At 41.2% G+C, this 17,824-nt stretch overlaps 2 protein-coding genes across 7 annotated transcripts in view; one reads left to right on the plus strand and one right to left on the minus strand.

Moving 5' to 3' along the window:
- Window positions 1–17,824, minus strand: part of TMEM229B (transmembrane protein 229B) — a 323,642-nt gene that overhangs the window by 73,629 nt on the left and 232,189 nt on the right. The window lies entirely within an intron of this gene.
- The window catches only part of PLEKHH1 (pleckstrin homology, MyTH4 and FERM domain containing H1), a 53,019-nt gene that overhangs the window by 14,261 nt on the left and 20,934 nt on the right, over window positions 1–17,824 (plus strand). For 3 of the 6 annotated variants that reach the window (XM_042790952.1, XM_042790954.1, XM_042790953.1), the window contains exons 5-14: window positions 3,488–3,571; window positions 5,155–5,236; window positions 7,711–8,723; window positions 11,121–11,199; window positions 11,817–11,905; window positions 12,452–12,605; window positions 13,613–13,752; window positions 14,518–14,628; window positions 16,131–16,217; window positions 17,218–17,379. In XM_042790952.1, the coding sequence (XP_042646886.1) occupies window positions 3,488–3,571; window positions 5,155–5,236; window positions 7,711–8,723; window positions 11,121–11,199; window positions 11,817–11,905; window positions 12,452–12,605; window positions 13,613–13,752; window positions 14,518–14,628; window positions 16,131–16,217; window positions 17,218–17,379 (2,001 nt within the window). Of the gene's footprint in view, window positions 1–2,355; window positions 3,224–3,487; window positions 3,572–5,154; window positions 5,237–7,710; window positions 8,724–11,120; window positions 11,200–11,816; window positions 11,906–12,451; window positions 12,606–13,612; window positions 13,753–14,517; window positions 14,629–16,130; window positions 16,218–17,217; window positions 17,380–17,824 lie in introns of those variants that run through there. The other 3 variants (XM_042790955.1, XM_042790956.1, XM_042790957.1) reach the window with 3 other exon arrangements.

Here is a 17,824-nt window from a genome sequence, read left to right on the forward strand (position 1 = left end):
CATCTCTCGTCAGATGTCCTCATTATAAAAGAACAGCTGTTTCCCAGTATGGATGGTTCTTAGTCTCTTCCATTCTCAGTTGGTGGAAGGAAGGAGCTACATCTACAGCAGGGCATGTATTTTGGCTCTAGTAAAGGTCTTGCCCTGTAGTCCTTATAACATGAGGAATGAGGTATTCTTACACGTTGCCAAGTAAATTACTTTTAAATGGAAGTAGTTCATGAGAATTTTACACAAAAAAAACTTCTCCATTTCAGTTACATTTTACATTTAACTTAATTGTCACCTGTTTCAAGGGCAAAATAGGTTGTTAAGCTACATGAACTTACTCAGACCAAGTGTAGTGTGGGTGTCAGGCATCAGGTCTTTGTAGTACTTCAGGTTTCAGGTCACTTTCCCGGGCCAGCTTGCTTAGGCAGAATGTATATGAAGTTTCTGCATTTTGGAGGAGAAAGAAGGTATTTAGAAGGAGCTACAATAGTGATCAAGGTCTGAAACCAGCTCTTGCAATCAAAGATGGAAGAAATTCTGATTTGCCCAAAAATGAGAGGTGTGAATCAACAAACACAAGTGGGAAAAATATTCTGTTAATAGAAATCTTTTTATTCTAGCAACAAGCAGCAAAAAGAGACTCTAGAAATGAAAGCCAAAGCTGGACAATTTCAGACAAGAAACAATATTTATTGGGGTCACTGGTTTAATTTCAGAATGGGATGGGACAGTGGCAGCACTGGAGGGTCACTGAGGTTCCCTGTAAGACATCCTATTTGTTTGCACTGGGATGGAGAGAGCTGTGAAGTTCTGAGCATTAATAACAGAAAAGTGAAGGTCATGTCTGGACCACACAATAGCATGGGACACAGAATCTCCAACTGCTTCTGAATCTTAAAGCCCAATAACTGTATCTATGGGTACTGTGCCTGAGTGAATTGTTTCTGCTTTGGGGCAGGGCTTACTAAGCTCTGTGACAACACTGTCATCACATTACTATTCTACTTTAGGACCCTAAATAAAATCTTGGCACTGCACTTCACTGTGTAGCATAGCAGTATTCTGAATCTTTTACCTCTTGATCCCTGATCTGAGACAAGTCCAGGTCACAAGGGATTCAAAGGCATTACCCATGTGATGGATATTCAGAGGATTATGGTAGATCCACTATATCTATGTCAGATCATTTCAGAACAGTATGCACATCTAAATGTTCTGACATCAGCAAAGGCTGGTACCTGATGATTAGGAGCACGCACAGCCATATTCAAGGAGAAAAACTAACTATATCCTCTTCTTGGAGCATCAGACTTGATTACTTCTATTTCATTATGCTCAACTATAAATGTTACTGATACCCATAATGTTGTCAAGGTCTGTTTTAAAGTCAGCAAACATATTTGAATAAGAGCTTTTAAATGTGCAATTGTGGTGATTAATAGCATGTGGTGATTAAAAGCAATATGAAGTTTTGGAAAACTTCCTGCAGTCTGCTGTGTATTTATATGGTATTCATTAAGTGAACTTACACTCTTCAGAGTGAAAAACTTAAAAAGGGGGTGGGAGAGAAGCACTGACATTTTTATTACCATAATTCGTAGAATCATAGACTGGTTTGGGTTGGAAGGGACCTTAAAGATTATCTAGTTCCCACCCCCCTGCCACAGGCAGGGACACCTTCCACTAGACCAGGTTGTTAAAGCCCCGTCCAGCCTGACCTTGAACCCTTCCAGGGAGGGGGCAGCCACAGCCTCTCTGGGCACCCTGTGCCAGGGCTTCACCACCCTCACAGTGAAGAATTTTTTCCTTATATCTAATCTATATCTCCCCTATTTCAGTTTAAAACCAGTGCCCCTCATCCTATCACTACACCCCCTGGGAAAAAGTCCCTCCACAGCTTTTCTGTCGCCCCCTTTAAGTACAGGCAGGCCACTCTAAGGTCTCCCTGGAGCCTTCTCTTCTCCGGGCTGAACAACCCCAACTCTCTCAGCCTGTCCTCATAAGGGAGGTGCTCCAGCCCCCTGATCATCTTCATGTCCTCCTTTGGACCCACTTAAGCAGGTCTGTGTCCTTCTTGTGTTAGGGGCCCCAGAGCTGGACACAGCACTGCAAGGGGGGTCTCACAAGAGTAGAGTGGAGGGGGAGAATCATCTCCCTCAACCTGCTGGTCACACTTCTCTTGATGCAGCTCAGTACAGTTGGCTTTCTGGGCTGTGAACACACATTTCTGGCTCATGGTTTTCCATCAACTAATACCCCCAAGTCCTTTTCCGCAAGGCTGCTCTCAATGCACTCATGGCCCAGCCTGTATTTGTGCATGGGATTGCCCTGACCATGTAAAAAAAAAAACAAACAAACAAAAAAAAAAAAAAAACAAAAAAAAACCAAAAAAACAAAATAACCCAAACAAAACTAGCAGGGAAACCACTAACTGCTACCAGAAGGTATTTACTTTTGTCCATTTAACTAGAGAAAATATACTCTGTACGGAACATTCAGACATGTTCTGCCTCCCTTGCTCCTGGAACTGATTTTTCCTTAAGGTTAAGTCATTATGTAGGTAGGAGACCTTTCAGTGACACTGCTTCCGATGAAGCCATGCAGGAGATGAACAGAAGGCTTCAGGTGATCATAGTATCAATCCAGCATTTTTCAAAAGAAATTCCCAGAAAAGGGAAAAAAAAATGCAGCTGAGAAAACACAGCTGCAAAAAATGATGTTGTGGCAATACTGCCCAAGCAGATACTTGGGGAAAAATGTTCATTGTGCAAATCAACAGTATTCCTGTAACACCTTTGTGTGAACTAGAACCTGTTTTAATGGATATATAAACACACAAGCACTTACACCATCTCAAAACCTCCTACCAGGCCTTAGTGTTTCAAGGTCAAGTTTTAGAACCTTTTTATCCTGAGTCTGTTCTTTTTTTATTTAATTTACTTTCTCAGTGAGCATATTGTGTGTGTGTGTTAAATACACTGTCAGTATTAGTTTCCATCTCATGAACCTTTAAAGTCTATACATCTATGCTTGCAGCAGTTAAATCCCTTTTGCTTGGAACTATTACAGTGTTTTATAAATAATTTACAGGCACTGCTTAATTCTTACTAACTTCAGCCAACAATGTGTGTGTGTGTAGGCTGGGGGAACACTACAGATGCTCAACAGCAACATTGCAAAACCATCTAAAACAGGAAAAGTTGGAGACTGTACTCAGAAGAAACTATGGTAGGTGAGCAATCATTACCTGAGATGGATTTTGCTATTCTGCAACAAATTCTTGAAACAACCCTCTGAATTTCACTCCAAGGACCATGTAAGACAACTTAGAGCTTGTTTTTTTTCAGAGGCCAGATAAATAACAATAATATCCAAATAGCAGTCTTAAATCTTACTACTGGAATGGGAGCTTCAATGTTTAAGTCGCTCCTAATGCAGAACTTACAGAGAACAGTTAGCTGCCCGCTCCTAATGCATCTAATTTTTTTTGGCGCAGAAACAGTTGAGGACTGAGGAAGCCAAAATTGTTCAAGAGAAGGCTGCCAAGATCAAAGAGTGGGTAACATTTAAGCTGAGAGAGGTGAGTCTTTAGCTTGCTGCCACGTGTCAAGGCCTATGAGTAGGTACAATGGCTGCACTGCCAGTGGTCTCCTGTGTAGGACAATAGCATGAGGACAGTGTACCTGCCACGCAGGCTTTCTGCTTGTTTGGCCCTACACACACTCAGTTGCAGAGTGAGGGTCATCCCTCTTACTGAGGGCTATTTACTGCTTTGGGTGAACTATAAATGACTGTAAAGTCACTAATGCCTGAAAGCAGTCTCTGAAGAAGTTTTACTAGTCACAAGTGGCTTTCACCTAGCTTTCCTCTGCCTCTCCCTTTTTTCTCTGGATACAGTTTCTGTATCTCTTTCTGACAGAGCAGCTGTGACACAAACACATGTCCTTTGCTCTTCCTTAATTTGCCATCTCTGACTAATGGCTGTTTTCCCACTGCCCAGCATTTTTTCATGTCTAACCTCTTCCTCCTATCCATCCTGTGGACTTAAACCTCTATCTGGGCCTAATTCAATACCCTCTAGAAAAACTGGGAGGTAGCCATGGGTCATCATGCAGTTTTAAAGATGCAGTAGTAGTTTACAGCTGGGAGTGGGGCTATCTGGTCTTTCCCTTTTATTCCAAGTTAAAGCCATGCATTTCCCAGTTCATGCCAGAAAGGGAATTTGTTGGAGTTGGAAGAAGCAGTCTTTGTGGGCACTGTGTTACAATGTGACTTTGTAATCTCATTAGATTGCGTAGATAATTCACTGAGCTGCTGCACTGCTTTTCCTTCGTTTTCTTATATTGAGATAACTTAAGGTGCATCTACATTACTGACTGATGCAGCACAAAGGAGGAATCACAGGGGTTGACTCGGTGTGACTTGCTGTGAATCCAGAACCATACATTTACAGTGTGTCTTTACTGGCCATGAAGTTCATGCCAGATGCTGATTCTTGGTGCACAAGTGGACCACTGCCAACGGAAGGACTTTGCGTGTCTGTTGCAAATAGGTTGCTATAGACAGCACCACAGGTGCAATTTCAACTTGAATTCCATCAACAGGGGAGCCTCTTTGGGTGCACCACTACTGTGTTTAAGAACGTATGGTGAGACACTTCAAGCAAAGATATAAGACAAATTTGCAAAAAATCACTTGTGTACTAATTGCAAATGTAAATGCACCCTTATTGTTTTTGGGGATAGTTGTTTTTTTTCCCTTTGGTCCCCTGGATCCAGGGGATCTCTTTACCACATACAGGTTGAGAGGGCAAAATGCTCTTCCTAGATAATAGTTTTTTGATTGTCTCTTTCGTGACATTTATTTCTGGAACAGGAGTAAATGATAAACAGTAGCAGGGGAGGAAATTAGAAGATCTATTTGAGAAGTGCAAATGTTATATACAGAGGCTATTTAAGAAAGCACAGCGAAGTGTTTGAGTGGGTTGTCCAGTGGAGCTGCTGACTAGAAGGATTTCAGGGTGACTGGTGGACTTGCCCATCATTTTTTCCTTTTCCTGTTAAGACGCTTGTATGTAATAAAGATGAAGACATGTTCTGTATAGTGGAACACACACACAGAGTTCTGCATTATTTTTCAGTTTTTATTATTGTTGTTTCATAGCTTGAGCTAGAAAATTACCACCTGAAAAACTGTAATCAGAAGCTGACGGAGCAAATTGAAGCCCTTCAGGATACATTGCAAGGTAAATGTGTTCACCTGGCATTGTAACCTAGTAACCACCACAAGAGTGGAAGTCAGCGTTCTTGGGTTGTATTCTTAACTTTGTCAGAAATTAGCACTTGTGACAGTGAGCAAGCAGTAGAATTGATCTGTTCCTCAGTGGCTCAGTTTTTAAGATGGGAATAACATTGCTTACCTGCCTTAAAAACTCTTAGTTGGTTTTCTGTCAGCAATTGAACACAGATGGCTCTTTTTCAGAGTCTGCTTTTGCCATTAAAATAAGCCACTGAGCTTCAGAATTAGAAGTACTCATTGAAATACATAGTAAAACTCTCCATTCGCTTCAGTGGTGCAGGGTAGAAGTCCCTGAGGTATTTCACTTTCCCTCCACATGCAAATTATCCTCATCCCCACAGAACCTCTGCTGAGTAGCTGAGGGCTGAATGGGCCAAGGCAGCAGCTGTGTGGTCTGCCTTTACAAGCTGGGTTCCTCTGTGCTATCAGGTTGGGTTGGAGAAATCTGCTTATGGTGCTTGTGCTTCTGCTGTTCTTGTCTGGAGGATAGATGGAGAACTTTGGTCTTCAGGACTTGAAATCAGCACCTTTCATTGCAACATATATTGAAGAGGAAATTTTCTCTTAGCCATTTTCTTCCTGTTTTCTTTAATGAGCTTGGTTTGGTCACAGTAAGATGAGCTAGTTTCCAGAACCACAGTGGGCATGCAGGCAGGGGGCATTTCTTTCCTGCTGAAGCCTCTCTGGTATTCCTGTCACTCCACAGCAAGGGAATGGGGCAAAATTCCTTCTAAATCCCACCACGTTTTTAACTAAATGCTTTATGACTGCGTTTTTCTCATCCCCTCTGGCTCTGGCTGTTTACAAAAAGAGAATGACTGATAAGCTGCGTTAATAATCTGGTATTAAGTGTTCCCTGGATCCCAACTCTCTGGGCAGTAAACAGCTCTGCCCTCTCCTCTTATCCCTCACTAGTCTCACTATGCCAGGCTAAATTCAGAGGCCTCTGCAGAGGCAAATCTCTTCTTGCTTGCCATGCTAATAGTAACAGCTTCCTCTTCTTCATTTCCTGTCACATCTAGGAAGCTGCAAAAATACCAGTAATATTTAAAATTAATGACCTCTCTTCAGTCTACACTAATGATTTATCTCAGGGGCCGGGAAGTATGTGTGCCAGGATTTGTGTGTGCCAGTGTTATGTGTCAGGGATAGCTTTGCTAGCTTTCAGTTCCTTGTGACTCAGGTGCCAAGGTCAGGCTCTCAATGATTGTCTTTTTCTCAGTTGTGTTTCCAGGAGCGGATTTCATCCTCTCCACAATCAACAGTGATTTATTCTGCTGTTTTCCCTTCCCTCTGTTACTTTGTGTCTTCGGTTTGTTTATACTTCCTTCTAAATCCCATTAGTGATTAGCAATACCTGTAAAGTTTGATGTTCAGGCAGCATTTTCAGCAGTAGCTGTGCAGAATCACACTCACCCATATTTATGCAATTTCCAAAGCATCTTACAACTTGGTTCTTTTCAGTCAGGCAATATATAAATGCCAAGGTCAATCAAAATTGTAAAGCGAAGTAACATCTTCTGCCACTCCAAGTTTTATCCACATTTTCCTCATACCCTAAAGCTTCTCTCTAGCAGAACCTGTAGAACTGAGATAGTCTTTAAATCTAGTCATCATGGAAAGCAAGAAAGTAGAAGAATGATAAAATATGGGTACTAAATAGAAGCCTCATCTAGCCCCTGAGAATGAGAGGAACCATATCAGCTTATTTGGTGGCTTAAATCGCTGTAGGTCCGTGGAAGTCAAAAGCCACGCTAAGCAGTGTTCTGGCCACTTAGATGTTTTTTGACAAAGTATTGTGTGGATAGGTGCACATCCTTCTCATGGCTCTTTTAAGAGAAGAGGCATAATAGTGGATAGGTAAGAGTAAAAACTGCTATACTGAGTTGGACTGAAAGCTTGCCTAGGCCAGTACCCTGTCTCCTGATTGGCTGTGGATGTTTCAGGAAAGCGTGTAGAAAATATTGCAAGTAGAGCTGTCCTCTCCATGTACCCTTCCAGCTTCTGCTGTCATTGTTTTAGGAAGATTGTAGGCCAGAACTTCTGTCTAAACTTTATTTCTACTGCTGTTAAATTAGGGGGTTTGGCCTATCTTTTGGACACCACAGCATTCTATTTTTTTTTTGTCTGAAAAAAACACCTTCTGTAAATTTCAAACACACTACCTGATAATTTCGTCAGGTACACCTTAATTCTACTTTTTTAAGAAACATCAATTAATAATTTTCTATTCATATTTTCTGTACTTTTCCCAATTATAAATATATAGCAATTCTGTTGTAACTGCCCAGCCATCTTCTTTCCATTCTGTATAGTTCTAACTAGGCCAGGGTGCTACTGAAGAACAACCTACACTAGCAAGTAACATTTTAGACAGTAAAGCATTTGGATGTCCTAACCATGTGTTCTCCTCTGTTGTAGATATGACTAGCATTCCTCCCCTTGAATCTCTTTGGAGCGGTAATTCTCTGAAGCCCAGAGCATCACAGGCCTCTCTTGCTGAGAAGATAGACCAGAAATCTGTGCTCCTTGAACCTGGTTTCAGACAGGTGTGTCAGACAGGACCTACCAAACCTGTCCTCTCTACAGCAAATATAGTCCTTGCCAATGACACCTCTACTGAGGATGGAGAGGATAAATGTCTGCTTTCCCAGAACACGCTGAAGCTCAGGTCTGACCCATCAAGCTGGAATATCTCCACAGAGAAAGAGGTATTCCCAGCCGTAAGTTCTGAACACAGCTTAGGGTGCTCTGATCCCACATCATCGGACCCTCCAGCTGAGGCTACAAGAATCCTCGAGGCTTTGACTTTCCAGTCATCTTTGGAAGGAAATCACAGTGCTGTGAGTACCCTGCAACGAGTGGCTTTGGACAGCACCCACTTCTCTGATCTGAGTGCCAGGTTCCGCTCCCACCGGCTGGACTCCTCTTCCTCGGGAGAAATAATGAGCATTCTCGAGGGCCATCTCCAAACTGCTGAGCCACCCCTAGTTGTGTCAACATCAGCTGTCACAGCACATTCCTTCTGTCCGGGGAGGGAATGTGGCCTTGGTAGTAGTATGACCTTTCCAAAAATACGAACTCCCAATACACCAAGAGACAGTATCAAACTAGCCAAGAGACATTTTAGCCAACCACAGCCAGGGGCGAATTCTTTCCATCGTATAATGAACTTAGAGGCTAGCACCTTCCAGCCCATAACAGACTCTCTAGTCTGCCATGGGCAAGTGAAGGAGACAGACATTGATGGTGATGATGATGGGGTACTGGAGAAGATGGACACAGAACGTGGCCTGGTGAGGGAAGAAGCTGGAACATGTGAGGAAATCAACCAGTTATCTGCAGGGCAAAGAGAAGCTGTGAGTTCTGAGGCTGGCATACTTGACCCAGGAGGTAAACCTCCCACACCACCGCTGCACAGATTCCCATCGTGGGTAAGAAATGCAAGGACAACAGTCTGAGAAGTGCTGCTTATTTCTGAGTGTTGCCCAGTAGTTAGGCTACAACGGCTCTTGGTCTCGAGCAATTGTTTCGTGTGGACATCAGTCACATTTCTGAACCACCTAGTCTGACAGTTCCAGATCATGGGGCATATTGTTTCCACTGACAATTTTTTCTTTTTTTCTCTTTATAAGGAAAAAAAAAAAATCCATGGAAGAAAATAATACTCAAGAAACACAGGAATAAAAATGAAAGTCAAGAGGTGCTGCATTGTGGTTTATCTTTATGGGTCTTCAAAAGTCAATCCTTAGTTCTGTTGTCATGTGTTTAAGATAGAAAAGTGAGTCATAAATGCAAGTAAATGGACCAGACCACCAGATAGTTTCAGAGTCAGAAATCACTGTGAATAGTAAAATAGATACATGGACCAGATCTCAGCATTCCTATCTCATGGTATAGTTCTGCTGTCAGGTAGATTTTGTGAAAAGTATTGGTAAAGTGAATGTACATGTCCTATTGCTTCATGAGAGAGAAGTTTGATGTTATCACTTTCAATTACTTGTTAGTTCAGATGGTTGGATTGTTTGCTAATGTGCCAATCTGATAAACTTGGTGGAAATCAATATAGTATCAAAAGAGATAGATTCATTGTTTTCAATTTGCTTTTCTAAAGGCATAGGCAAACAAGTGGTTTACTGAAGGTGGAAGCACTCATTGTTAATCCTCATGTTTGATAATTTTTTTTTGTATGACAACTTAACATTATTTATGATCTTTGGCTGTGTCCTTTATGGTACCTGTTTAAACCCTAGTATAGTCACAGCTGTTTTTCCAAAGGAATCTTTTCATTCAGTCCATAATGTGGAACTGTGCTGGGGATGAAACTGGATAGCATAGTAAAAGAAACTGAATCTAGCTTTCAAGATGTCTGTTTTATTTGCTGCAGAAGTCAGAAAGTTGTCATGAACAGTGTCCTCCCCTGGAAGAAGGGAAATACATCTCAGAAATTGGCTACTATTCCTTTCTCTGATCTAGAGATCCCATGTAAGGTTCTTCAGTCCTGTAAGTTAAATTTGTGGTAATCATCAGCTCCACACACACCTTCTGAATGTCTAACTTGAGCTTGGCAAGTAAATTTGCTTAGAGAAGCACTGAGCACTTCTCTGCTGCAAATGTATTAAGTTGTTTGTATTACAAACAATGTTACATGATGCTAAATTCTCAAAAAGTCACGTCTTGGACATCTTGCAATGGGTACTCCAAAGATATTGGATACTTCAAAGAACCTATGTCTGAGTTCCTCTTCTGGAAAACAGTGATAGCACCCATCAGTGTCCCTCCCAGGGTTTTTCGTAACATTTTTTATTAATGTTTGTGAAGCATTGCAGTATTATAGTCAGGAACACCACATGAAAAATCCATTATTTTGTCGTCAGACCAGAGTCAAGTAAGTGTGTCTAAATAGGATTTTTAAGTTTTAAGTTAGGAAGTTTAAGAAATTTAAGTATATCAAACACTAAAGCATGAATAGAATATTAAATAGCAGCTCAATCAGTAAGAAATGTCCATTATATGCCCCGAATAGAAATTGTCGGGAAAAAAATGCATATAATATTTCTTTAGAGACTAAATCAAAATGCATATACATGCAGAAAATACTAATTCTGTAATTTCTTTTTTTTTGGTGTACTTGACTCTGCAGTCTTAGGCACTTCCATGTATACGTTTTATGGGTGTTATCTGATAGTGATTGGTTGTATGCTTTAAGGAACAGCAAGAAGATTCCTAGCTTGGATTTTTATCCATTTTAAACTGAAGATGTCTTAGTCAGAACACTGCATTTAGTAACAGGCCCGAGTTCCCCTCTTGGAATTTTTATCAATTTGTGAGGCACTTGGAGATCCTTTGAACTGAAAGCTTCATATGTTGTTATAACTGAGACATAGACTTACTGAGATCATTCCAGGCATTTCTTTCATTCCCTTATCAGAGAATGGGAATCCTTTGCAGATGGTGACTCAATTGTCCTGGTTTAGGGCTGTTCTTGATTAATTTTAGTACATTGTTCATAAAGTGGAAAAAACAGCTTTTTCCAAGCTGTGCTATAGTAATTTATTGATAATTGCATGTAGGTATTCCAGTATGTGGATACCATCTCTGTAGCATTTGTAAGCCAAATCTGTTGTGATTCTGGGAATTGCACACTGATGCACACTTCCACTAATGGTCATTCATGAAACATCTGGTGGAATAGAGCAATCTTTCTTAGAGGGCCCCTCCTTCCTGCCCCAAAGGTGTGATTATGATGTGATTCTGTGACATGAGCATTCCTTTTTGCACGAATCATGTTGTTAGTCTGACCATTGCTGTTCATGGTATTATTGTTCCAGGAGAGTCGAATCTATGCTGTGGCCAAGTCTGGCATGAGGTTGTCTGAAGTGGCCATGGTGAATGACACTTCCAACTGCTGTAAGTTCTAGAAAAGATCCATCCTTAGGGGGAGTTTACAGTGACAGTGTGGGATATGAGCTTCTGCCAGTTCATATTTCTTCATTTTCTTGTTTGTTTTCAAAGTAAGCTTGATTTCACAGATAGCCAAGGTAAAGAAAGGAAGGGAGGAGCATACGTCTGATCTCAGGGATGGTTGGTTCTGGGCTGTTTGAGTCTCTACATTCAGTGACATCTTTAGGGACTCCATTATCTCCTTCATTACTTTCACTGACCCTGTTCTGTCTCCACATATCTGCAGCCTGCTTTTAGTCTTGTAATTCACCATCATCTTCCCCTGTTATGGCTTTTACCTGTTTGGACAGGGTGCACTGATTGCCATTGTACTGTGGGGAGCACAGGGTAAGATGTCTTACAGGCTAAATGAAGGGAGCATTGCGGCTGTCTAGGGGAGTTGTATGTAATTAATAACATGTCCCCTAGCCTTTCTGAGGCCATACTGTCCAGGATGGCAGCCCTCCATTATTTGATGATCCAAGAGACTACATAAGTTCTTATGCACATGCATGTATCTCCCTGTTAAAAGTTCCTCTTTTTTACCGGTTTGTATTATTTGCTCTCTCTCTGAATTTTCCCAGTTTCCAATTTCTCATGTTCAACTTCTGGGCCATTTACCTGTCTCATCTACAGAAATGTCACAGTGCCGGTGTACACTACGCTGAAGGGGGTAAGGAGTTACCTCACTTTTCCTGTTATGAAAAGCATGGTCCAGGGCTGTTAGTAATTTGAGAGGGAATGGGATGAAGCTATGCAGTGAAGGAAAGAAAGTTAGAGAATGCCAGGAAGTGCTGGGCGTGAAAATAATGCAGAAGGAGTAGCAGATGATAACTATATTTAGGAATACAGAACATTGCAGCAAGTTTTCATCCAGGAAGCTGCAGTTTGCACTGTGAGGCTGTAGAAACCTAGGAGTGATAGTGGGTGTAGCCTACAGATTGAAATGGAAGAGGGCTCTTGAGAGTTTATGGGGAAGCACAGGGCTTGTGGAACAGTAGGAGGATGTAACCAGAGGAGACCCAAAGAATCAAACTAGAGTCCAGCTTGAAAGTTCTTAGACTAGAAGGGGAGGAAATGAGTAGCCCTGGGAACCGTAGTGGGCAAGACAGTGTGAAAATGAAGAGCATGCATTGATCGCTCTGTCTCCTTAGTGAGCAGGGATTGTCACGGGGAAACTCTTCCCTCACACACTGACCATATAGGTCTGTTTTTCCAGAAAGCCACACAGATCAGCAACATGCCTTTCTTAGATGAGTCTTCAGGCTCTGATGATGACTGTGGCTCCCATGCCAGCAGCTTCAGGACTTCTGCTGCTGGGTCTGAGAACAGGAAAACCAGCATGCCAGGCAGCCCTCGTGCAGTGAAGAGAGGTAAAGTGGGAGTATTGCTCCTGAGCAGCATGAACTCTGTCCTCATGGGTGAGGCAAGATATCCTGAACAGCATCATCAGTGACAGGCAAATGCTCCGCCTTGGTGATGCTAATAAGGAGGTCTCCCAGAATGTGTGCAAACATCAACAACTACTCAATAGAAACCTGTCCTCTCGGATGGGTTTTTACCACTTGTAGATTTCCCTCCAGGCAATTGCTAAACTAAGATTGTGGGAAGGATTGCTCTCCCAAATTCATCACATATCCAGTGAAACCATCCATACCTTTTCTGTGACTTCTCCTTGTAAGCAAGCTAGTACTGACACAATAAAGAAAATGGGTTTTGTCTCTGTCACTGGCTGGTAATTTCTTGACCAATAAGCAAATCTTTCCTATCTTTGACAGGTGTCAGGTAATTTGGGTGCTGGCTAGGACAATTTTTCTTAACTGCTGGGAGGAATAAAATGTATCCTTGAGTGGAATTTTTATTACAATTGGTAGTTAGTAAAACAGAATCCTATTTCAGGTAGTTTTAACTTCTGTTGTGATGCATTAGCTGATGTGTCTGTGCACTGCCATGGACCAGTGCTGGAAGATTCACAGAAAGCAAAGCCCCGTTGCTGGTGAGGGAGGCTTTTCTTTAGTTTGAATGAGGGAGGCTTGAGGCTTTATAATAGATGTTTCCAAGATGAAAGCAGCATGTCTGTGCTTTAGATAACAAGTCTTTTGATTTTTTTTTTAATATATTTTTTTAATCTCTGTTTGCTCAGCAACAAATTTATTTCCCTGTCAGTATCCAAAACTCACACTCACTATTTGTCTTCCTAGGGAAAAAAAAAAAAGGTCTCAGAAATTTGGTTAGTGGGGTTTGAGTTTCCAAAGTCTCATCTGATTTGTTCTTGATCAAAAAAGCCATAATGGTGAACTCAGACTTTTTCAGAGTATGCAGTATTCAGCACATGCTTCTGCCTATCCGTGATTCTCATTCTTTCCTTTATTTTGAACAGGTGTATCTATGTCCTCACTGAGCTCCGAGAGTGACTATGCCATCCCTCCTGATGCCTACTCCTTGGATGGTGACTATTCAGAGCCAGAGCATAAGCTACAGCGAACATCTTCCTATTCCACTGATGGTGGAATCTGCACTGTAAGTCTTTCTGCCTCACAGTTGTGAAGGGATGCAAACAGAGCCTTGGTCTTGAAAGAGAAAAAGCATAAATGCAATATATTGAGTTATCGCCTGCCAAGTGCTGCTCTAACAGACTGGGCTGTTGGTCCAGCTGGTTTATATCAAAATTCACTATCTGATGCTTCAAAAGAATGTGCAATTTCTGTTATGTGGTTGGATAAAAGTATAAGCATCAAGCTGTATTCTTTCCTGAAGACCTGTACTGGTTTCCTGTAGTCGTATTCTACTTTAATGATGGCTTTATACTTTTGTGACAAAACAAACTTGGAAATTCAGAGAAAAGAAGGAGAAAGAATAGAGTATTTTTGCCTAGAAAAAAAACCTCAAGCATGAACAGCATTAAATTCTGTATTCTTGAGTGTAAGAGCTCCAACAGACAAGGAACAGGAGTCTAATGGCTTAGAGCCAGCCTTCACTTTTATTTGGAAAATCACTGCTGTGGTAGGAAGACAGGTTTTCAGTGCGTCAACCAGCAAAATGATCTTCAGATACCTTCTTTACTAAGAGAACACAATATGGTATTTGCAGTTACACAGATAGCCTTGGACACTCTCCAAGCTGAGCAGGGAACACTGACCTTGGATGGCTGCTACTTGCATCAGGCAGAGTAAAGCAGTAAATGATGGAGATGCAGCAAATGTTGACCTTGATTTCAGCACTCTTTCATTTCTGTTTTGAGAGGTGCAAGATAATCTCCTTTCCCATTTGCTCTTTGCCCTCCAGGAACCCATGGAGAAATCAGGTTACTTGCTGAAAATGGGCAGCCAGGTGAAGATGTGGAAGAGACGATGGTTTGTTCTAAGAAACAGACAGATCATGTACTACAAGTCTCCGGTGAGTTATTGGGATACACTTAGTGCTGTGTGGAGGCACAGGGGAAGGCTTTCTGCAGAACTGGTTCCAGGCTGATACCACTGGCAGGGGGCAGCAAATGGGCAAGCTTCCCCAAAATGTCCTGCCAAAGAGCTTTATGCCTGACCACGGGTTCAACCATGGCTCTCTGCTTAGGCAGAGAAGCTGCTTGCGATGGCAGTTTCCAGGAGATGGTTCACAAGGACAGAAGCTTGACACCTACTGGTTAACTTTGTACAGATGATGGAAAGCAGAAGGCATACCATGGCCCTACTTTGGTCATGTTTAAGGTGGAAATAAAGGAAAAATAAATTACAATACCGGGAAGGCACAGATATGTACTCATCAGTCAGTATACAGGGCTCTGAGGAAAACTACAGCTTTCAAAGGGAAGAAAGCTGGATTCGTTCATTTTTCACCCTCCCACATGGACATGGAAGCATTAGAAAACTAGGGTAAAATTGAAAATGAGGTTTTATGCAAAATGATGTCTCACAGAGATCAATGAACCAATATTGAGAGATCATGTTTGTGCATTCAAACCTTTCCAAATATTTTTTTATAACTCACAATGGTTTCAAACAAAGTTATTTCAAAAATCTAGCATCATGCACTCAAAAATTGTATATACAAGAAAATACATTTATTGTTGGCCTTCGTTATTCTGCTGTACTTAGCTACATTACAGAGCATTATATTTGGGCATATTCACCTTCCATACTTTTTCCTTCTGGACACAGCGATTTCCTCCACACCCGCATAATTACACAGTATTTCTGTGTATATACACATCTTTGCTTACAAGTCAGGAACATTGAGAAGATTTATTTTCAGCTTTTTTATATTTTCAGTTGTTGTCATATTCTAACAAGACAAAAATACACCTTAGGGCACAGTGCATCTTTGTTTCTGATACTAGGTTTATCCATCAGAATTCACAAGCAAGTTATAAATATATATTACATACGTGCACACATCTATATAAATAATTTAATAAATATGCAGAATTTAGACTGTTGGTTGGAAGGGACTTCTGGAAGACCCTGGTCCAGCTGACACATTGAAGAGGGACTGTACCAGCTGTAGATCAAACCACCGATGGCTTTGTCTAGCTGAATCTTGAAAACTTCCAAATGTGGAAGTTCAGCCACTCTCTGAGTACCTGTTTGGTGGTATATTGCCTTCCCAGTGAGGTTTGGGGTTTTTTGTTGGTGGTATTTTTTAGTTGGTTGGTTGATTGTTTTTTTTCCTAATGTCTAATCTGAACTTTGTAAGACGGTATTTGTTGCAATTACTGAGGAGACTTTTGTTTCATCATTGCGATGGGATCACGCTATCTCATATTCAACCTGGCAACCTTCAGCTGTCCTTTCCAGTCTGTGAATGCAGACTCAGACCTGCACATGTGTATTATGCTGTAAGTACTCTAAGACCCATCTGAGGTTTTTTTCTACTGAAAAAGTTGTTTGCTTTTCTTTCCGCAGAGTGATGTTATCCGCAAACCACAAGGACAGATGGAGCTGGATTCCTCATGCCAGATTGTCAGAGGTGAAGGGTCTCAAACATTCCGGGTGAGCATTGCTTTTTCATCCTGCAGATAACCACACACTCAGTGGCTGAGTGGCACTTATTTCAGGCTGAATGGCACTGTATGTCTCAATTGATATGAGCTAACTTTATCTGGCCCCTGTGTTTACTGGCACAAGCCAGGCAGTTAGTTCCATAATTAATGGAAAAAGAGGTAAATTGTAACCCAAATACAGCTTTTTGAAATTGAAAGAAATTCTTCTTTATTTTTATTTGTTTTACACCATAATACTTTCCTTTTTTGCAGTTAGGACTGCGAACTTAAAATCTGTGGGGGAAAGTGATTCTTATAACAATTAAAACCAGATAGTACCTAAGATCTCCTCTTTCTGAAAGACTTCTCTCACAAGATCTCTAGCCTGACTTTATATGTCTGGAGGATCTGAAGAAACATTTGAAGTGTTGCATTCCTATTAGAATTCAACTTCTGAAGTATTAGAAAGTAGCCCATCACTGGGTTCAGTTTTAAGTCATTTTTGTTAGAGTCCTTCATTATAAAGGCGGCCTTAAAGTTTCTCTCCTATTCTGATTGAAAGGCACATGGCCTGACCTGTGAACTGCCTTCAGCCCTTATGGAACTGCAGTTGCTAAGGCTTAATACCATTAAATTCATACCATCTTTCCTCTCAAAGTCACAAGCTATTGAAGGCAGAGTGCAGTACAAAGTGAAGGCAGTAAAAAACCCATTTATGTAGTCACCTTTAAAATGAAGAACTAGCAGCAGCACTGAGAAACAAGAAAGGATGAGAGAGGAGACAAAGCCCCACAACATCCAACAGAAACAGCAAGAGAATTCATGAGAATTTGATTCATCTGAGTTTCAGTTCTTTCACTTGGGCTTTGAAGGTTAGCACCTTTTTTCTTACCCAAAAAACATTCCTCCTGAATCACCAGAAAAAACCTCTATGGGATAATGAAACTCAGCAGCTGAAGAAAGATTTGTGGGTATGCGGATTTATACTTCCTCACTCCTTTTCCTTTCAGCTCATGACAGAAAAGAGAACCTACTTCTTGACAGCAGACTCTCCCAACATCCTGGAGGAATGGATTCATGTCCTACAGAGTATCCTGAGAGTGCAAGTGACCAGTCCTGTTGGTGTGCCTCACAGTGATGCTAAACCTACCGTGAAAGGTTGGCTCACCAAGGTGAAATAGTATTTCTTACTTTATTCAGTTTATCTCAGTACTGACAGTGTACCAGCTTCTTGGTTTGCACAGTAAATGTCAGCAAGAAATTAGTGTTTTAATACTCCCTCAAAGAGTGGGGAGGGAAAGAAAAGCAGCAATATAGATTTCTGTATTTCAGAGAGGAACATTTGTATAAATGATAAGGAATGGGACAAACAAGGCTACTGAGAGATACGGACTTTGTCAAATAGTAAGTAAAATGAAATATCTAGCTTTTCTTCAACAGAATTTGCAGCATGTCATAGTTTCAAAAACCATGAAACAACAGGAAACACTGTTAAATGTCACATTTATTTGATTTGTTTATTAACTTGGTGATATAGGAGAGTTTCAAAGAAATGACTTCTATGGTTCTAGGTTAGCATTTTCTATCATGACAGACCGCATTCGCATTAGTACAAAG

The sequence above is a fragment of the Tyto alba genome, unplaced genomic scaffold (assembly GCF_018691265.1).
Source record: "Tyto alba isolate M040663 unplaced genomic scaffold, T.alba_DEE_v4.0 Super-Scaffold_18, whole genome shotgun sequence".
Classification (NCBI taxonomy): domain Eukaryota; kingdom Metazoa; phylum Chordata; class Aves; order Strigiformes; family Tytonidae; genus Tyto; species Tyto alba.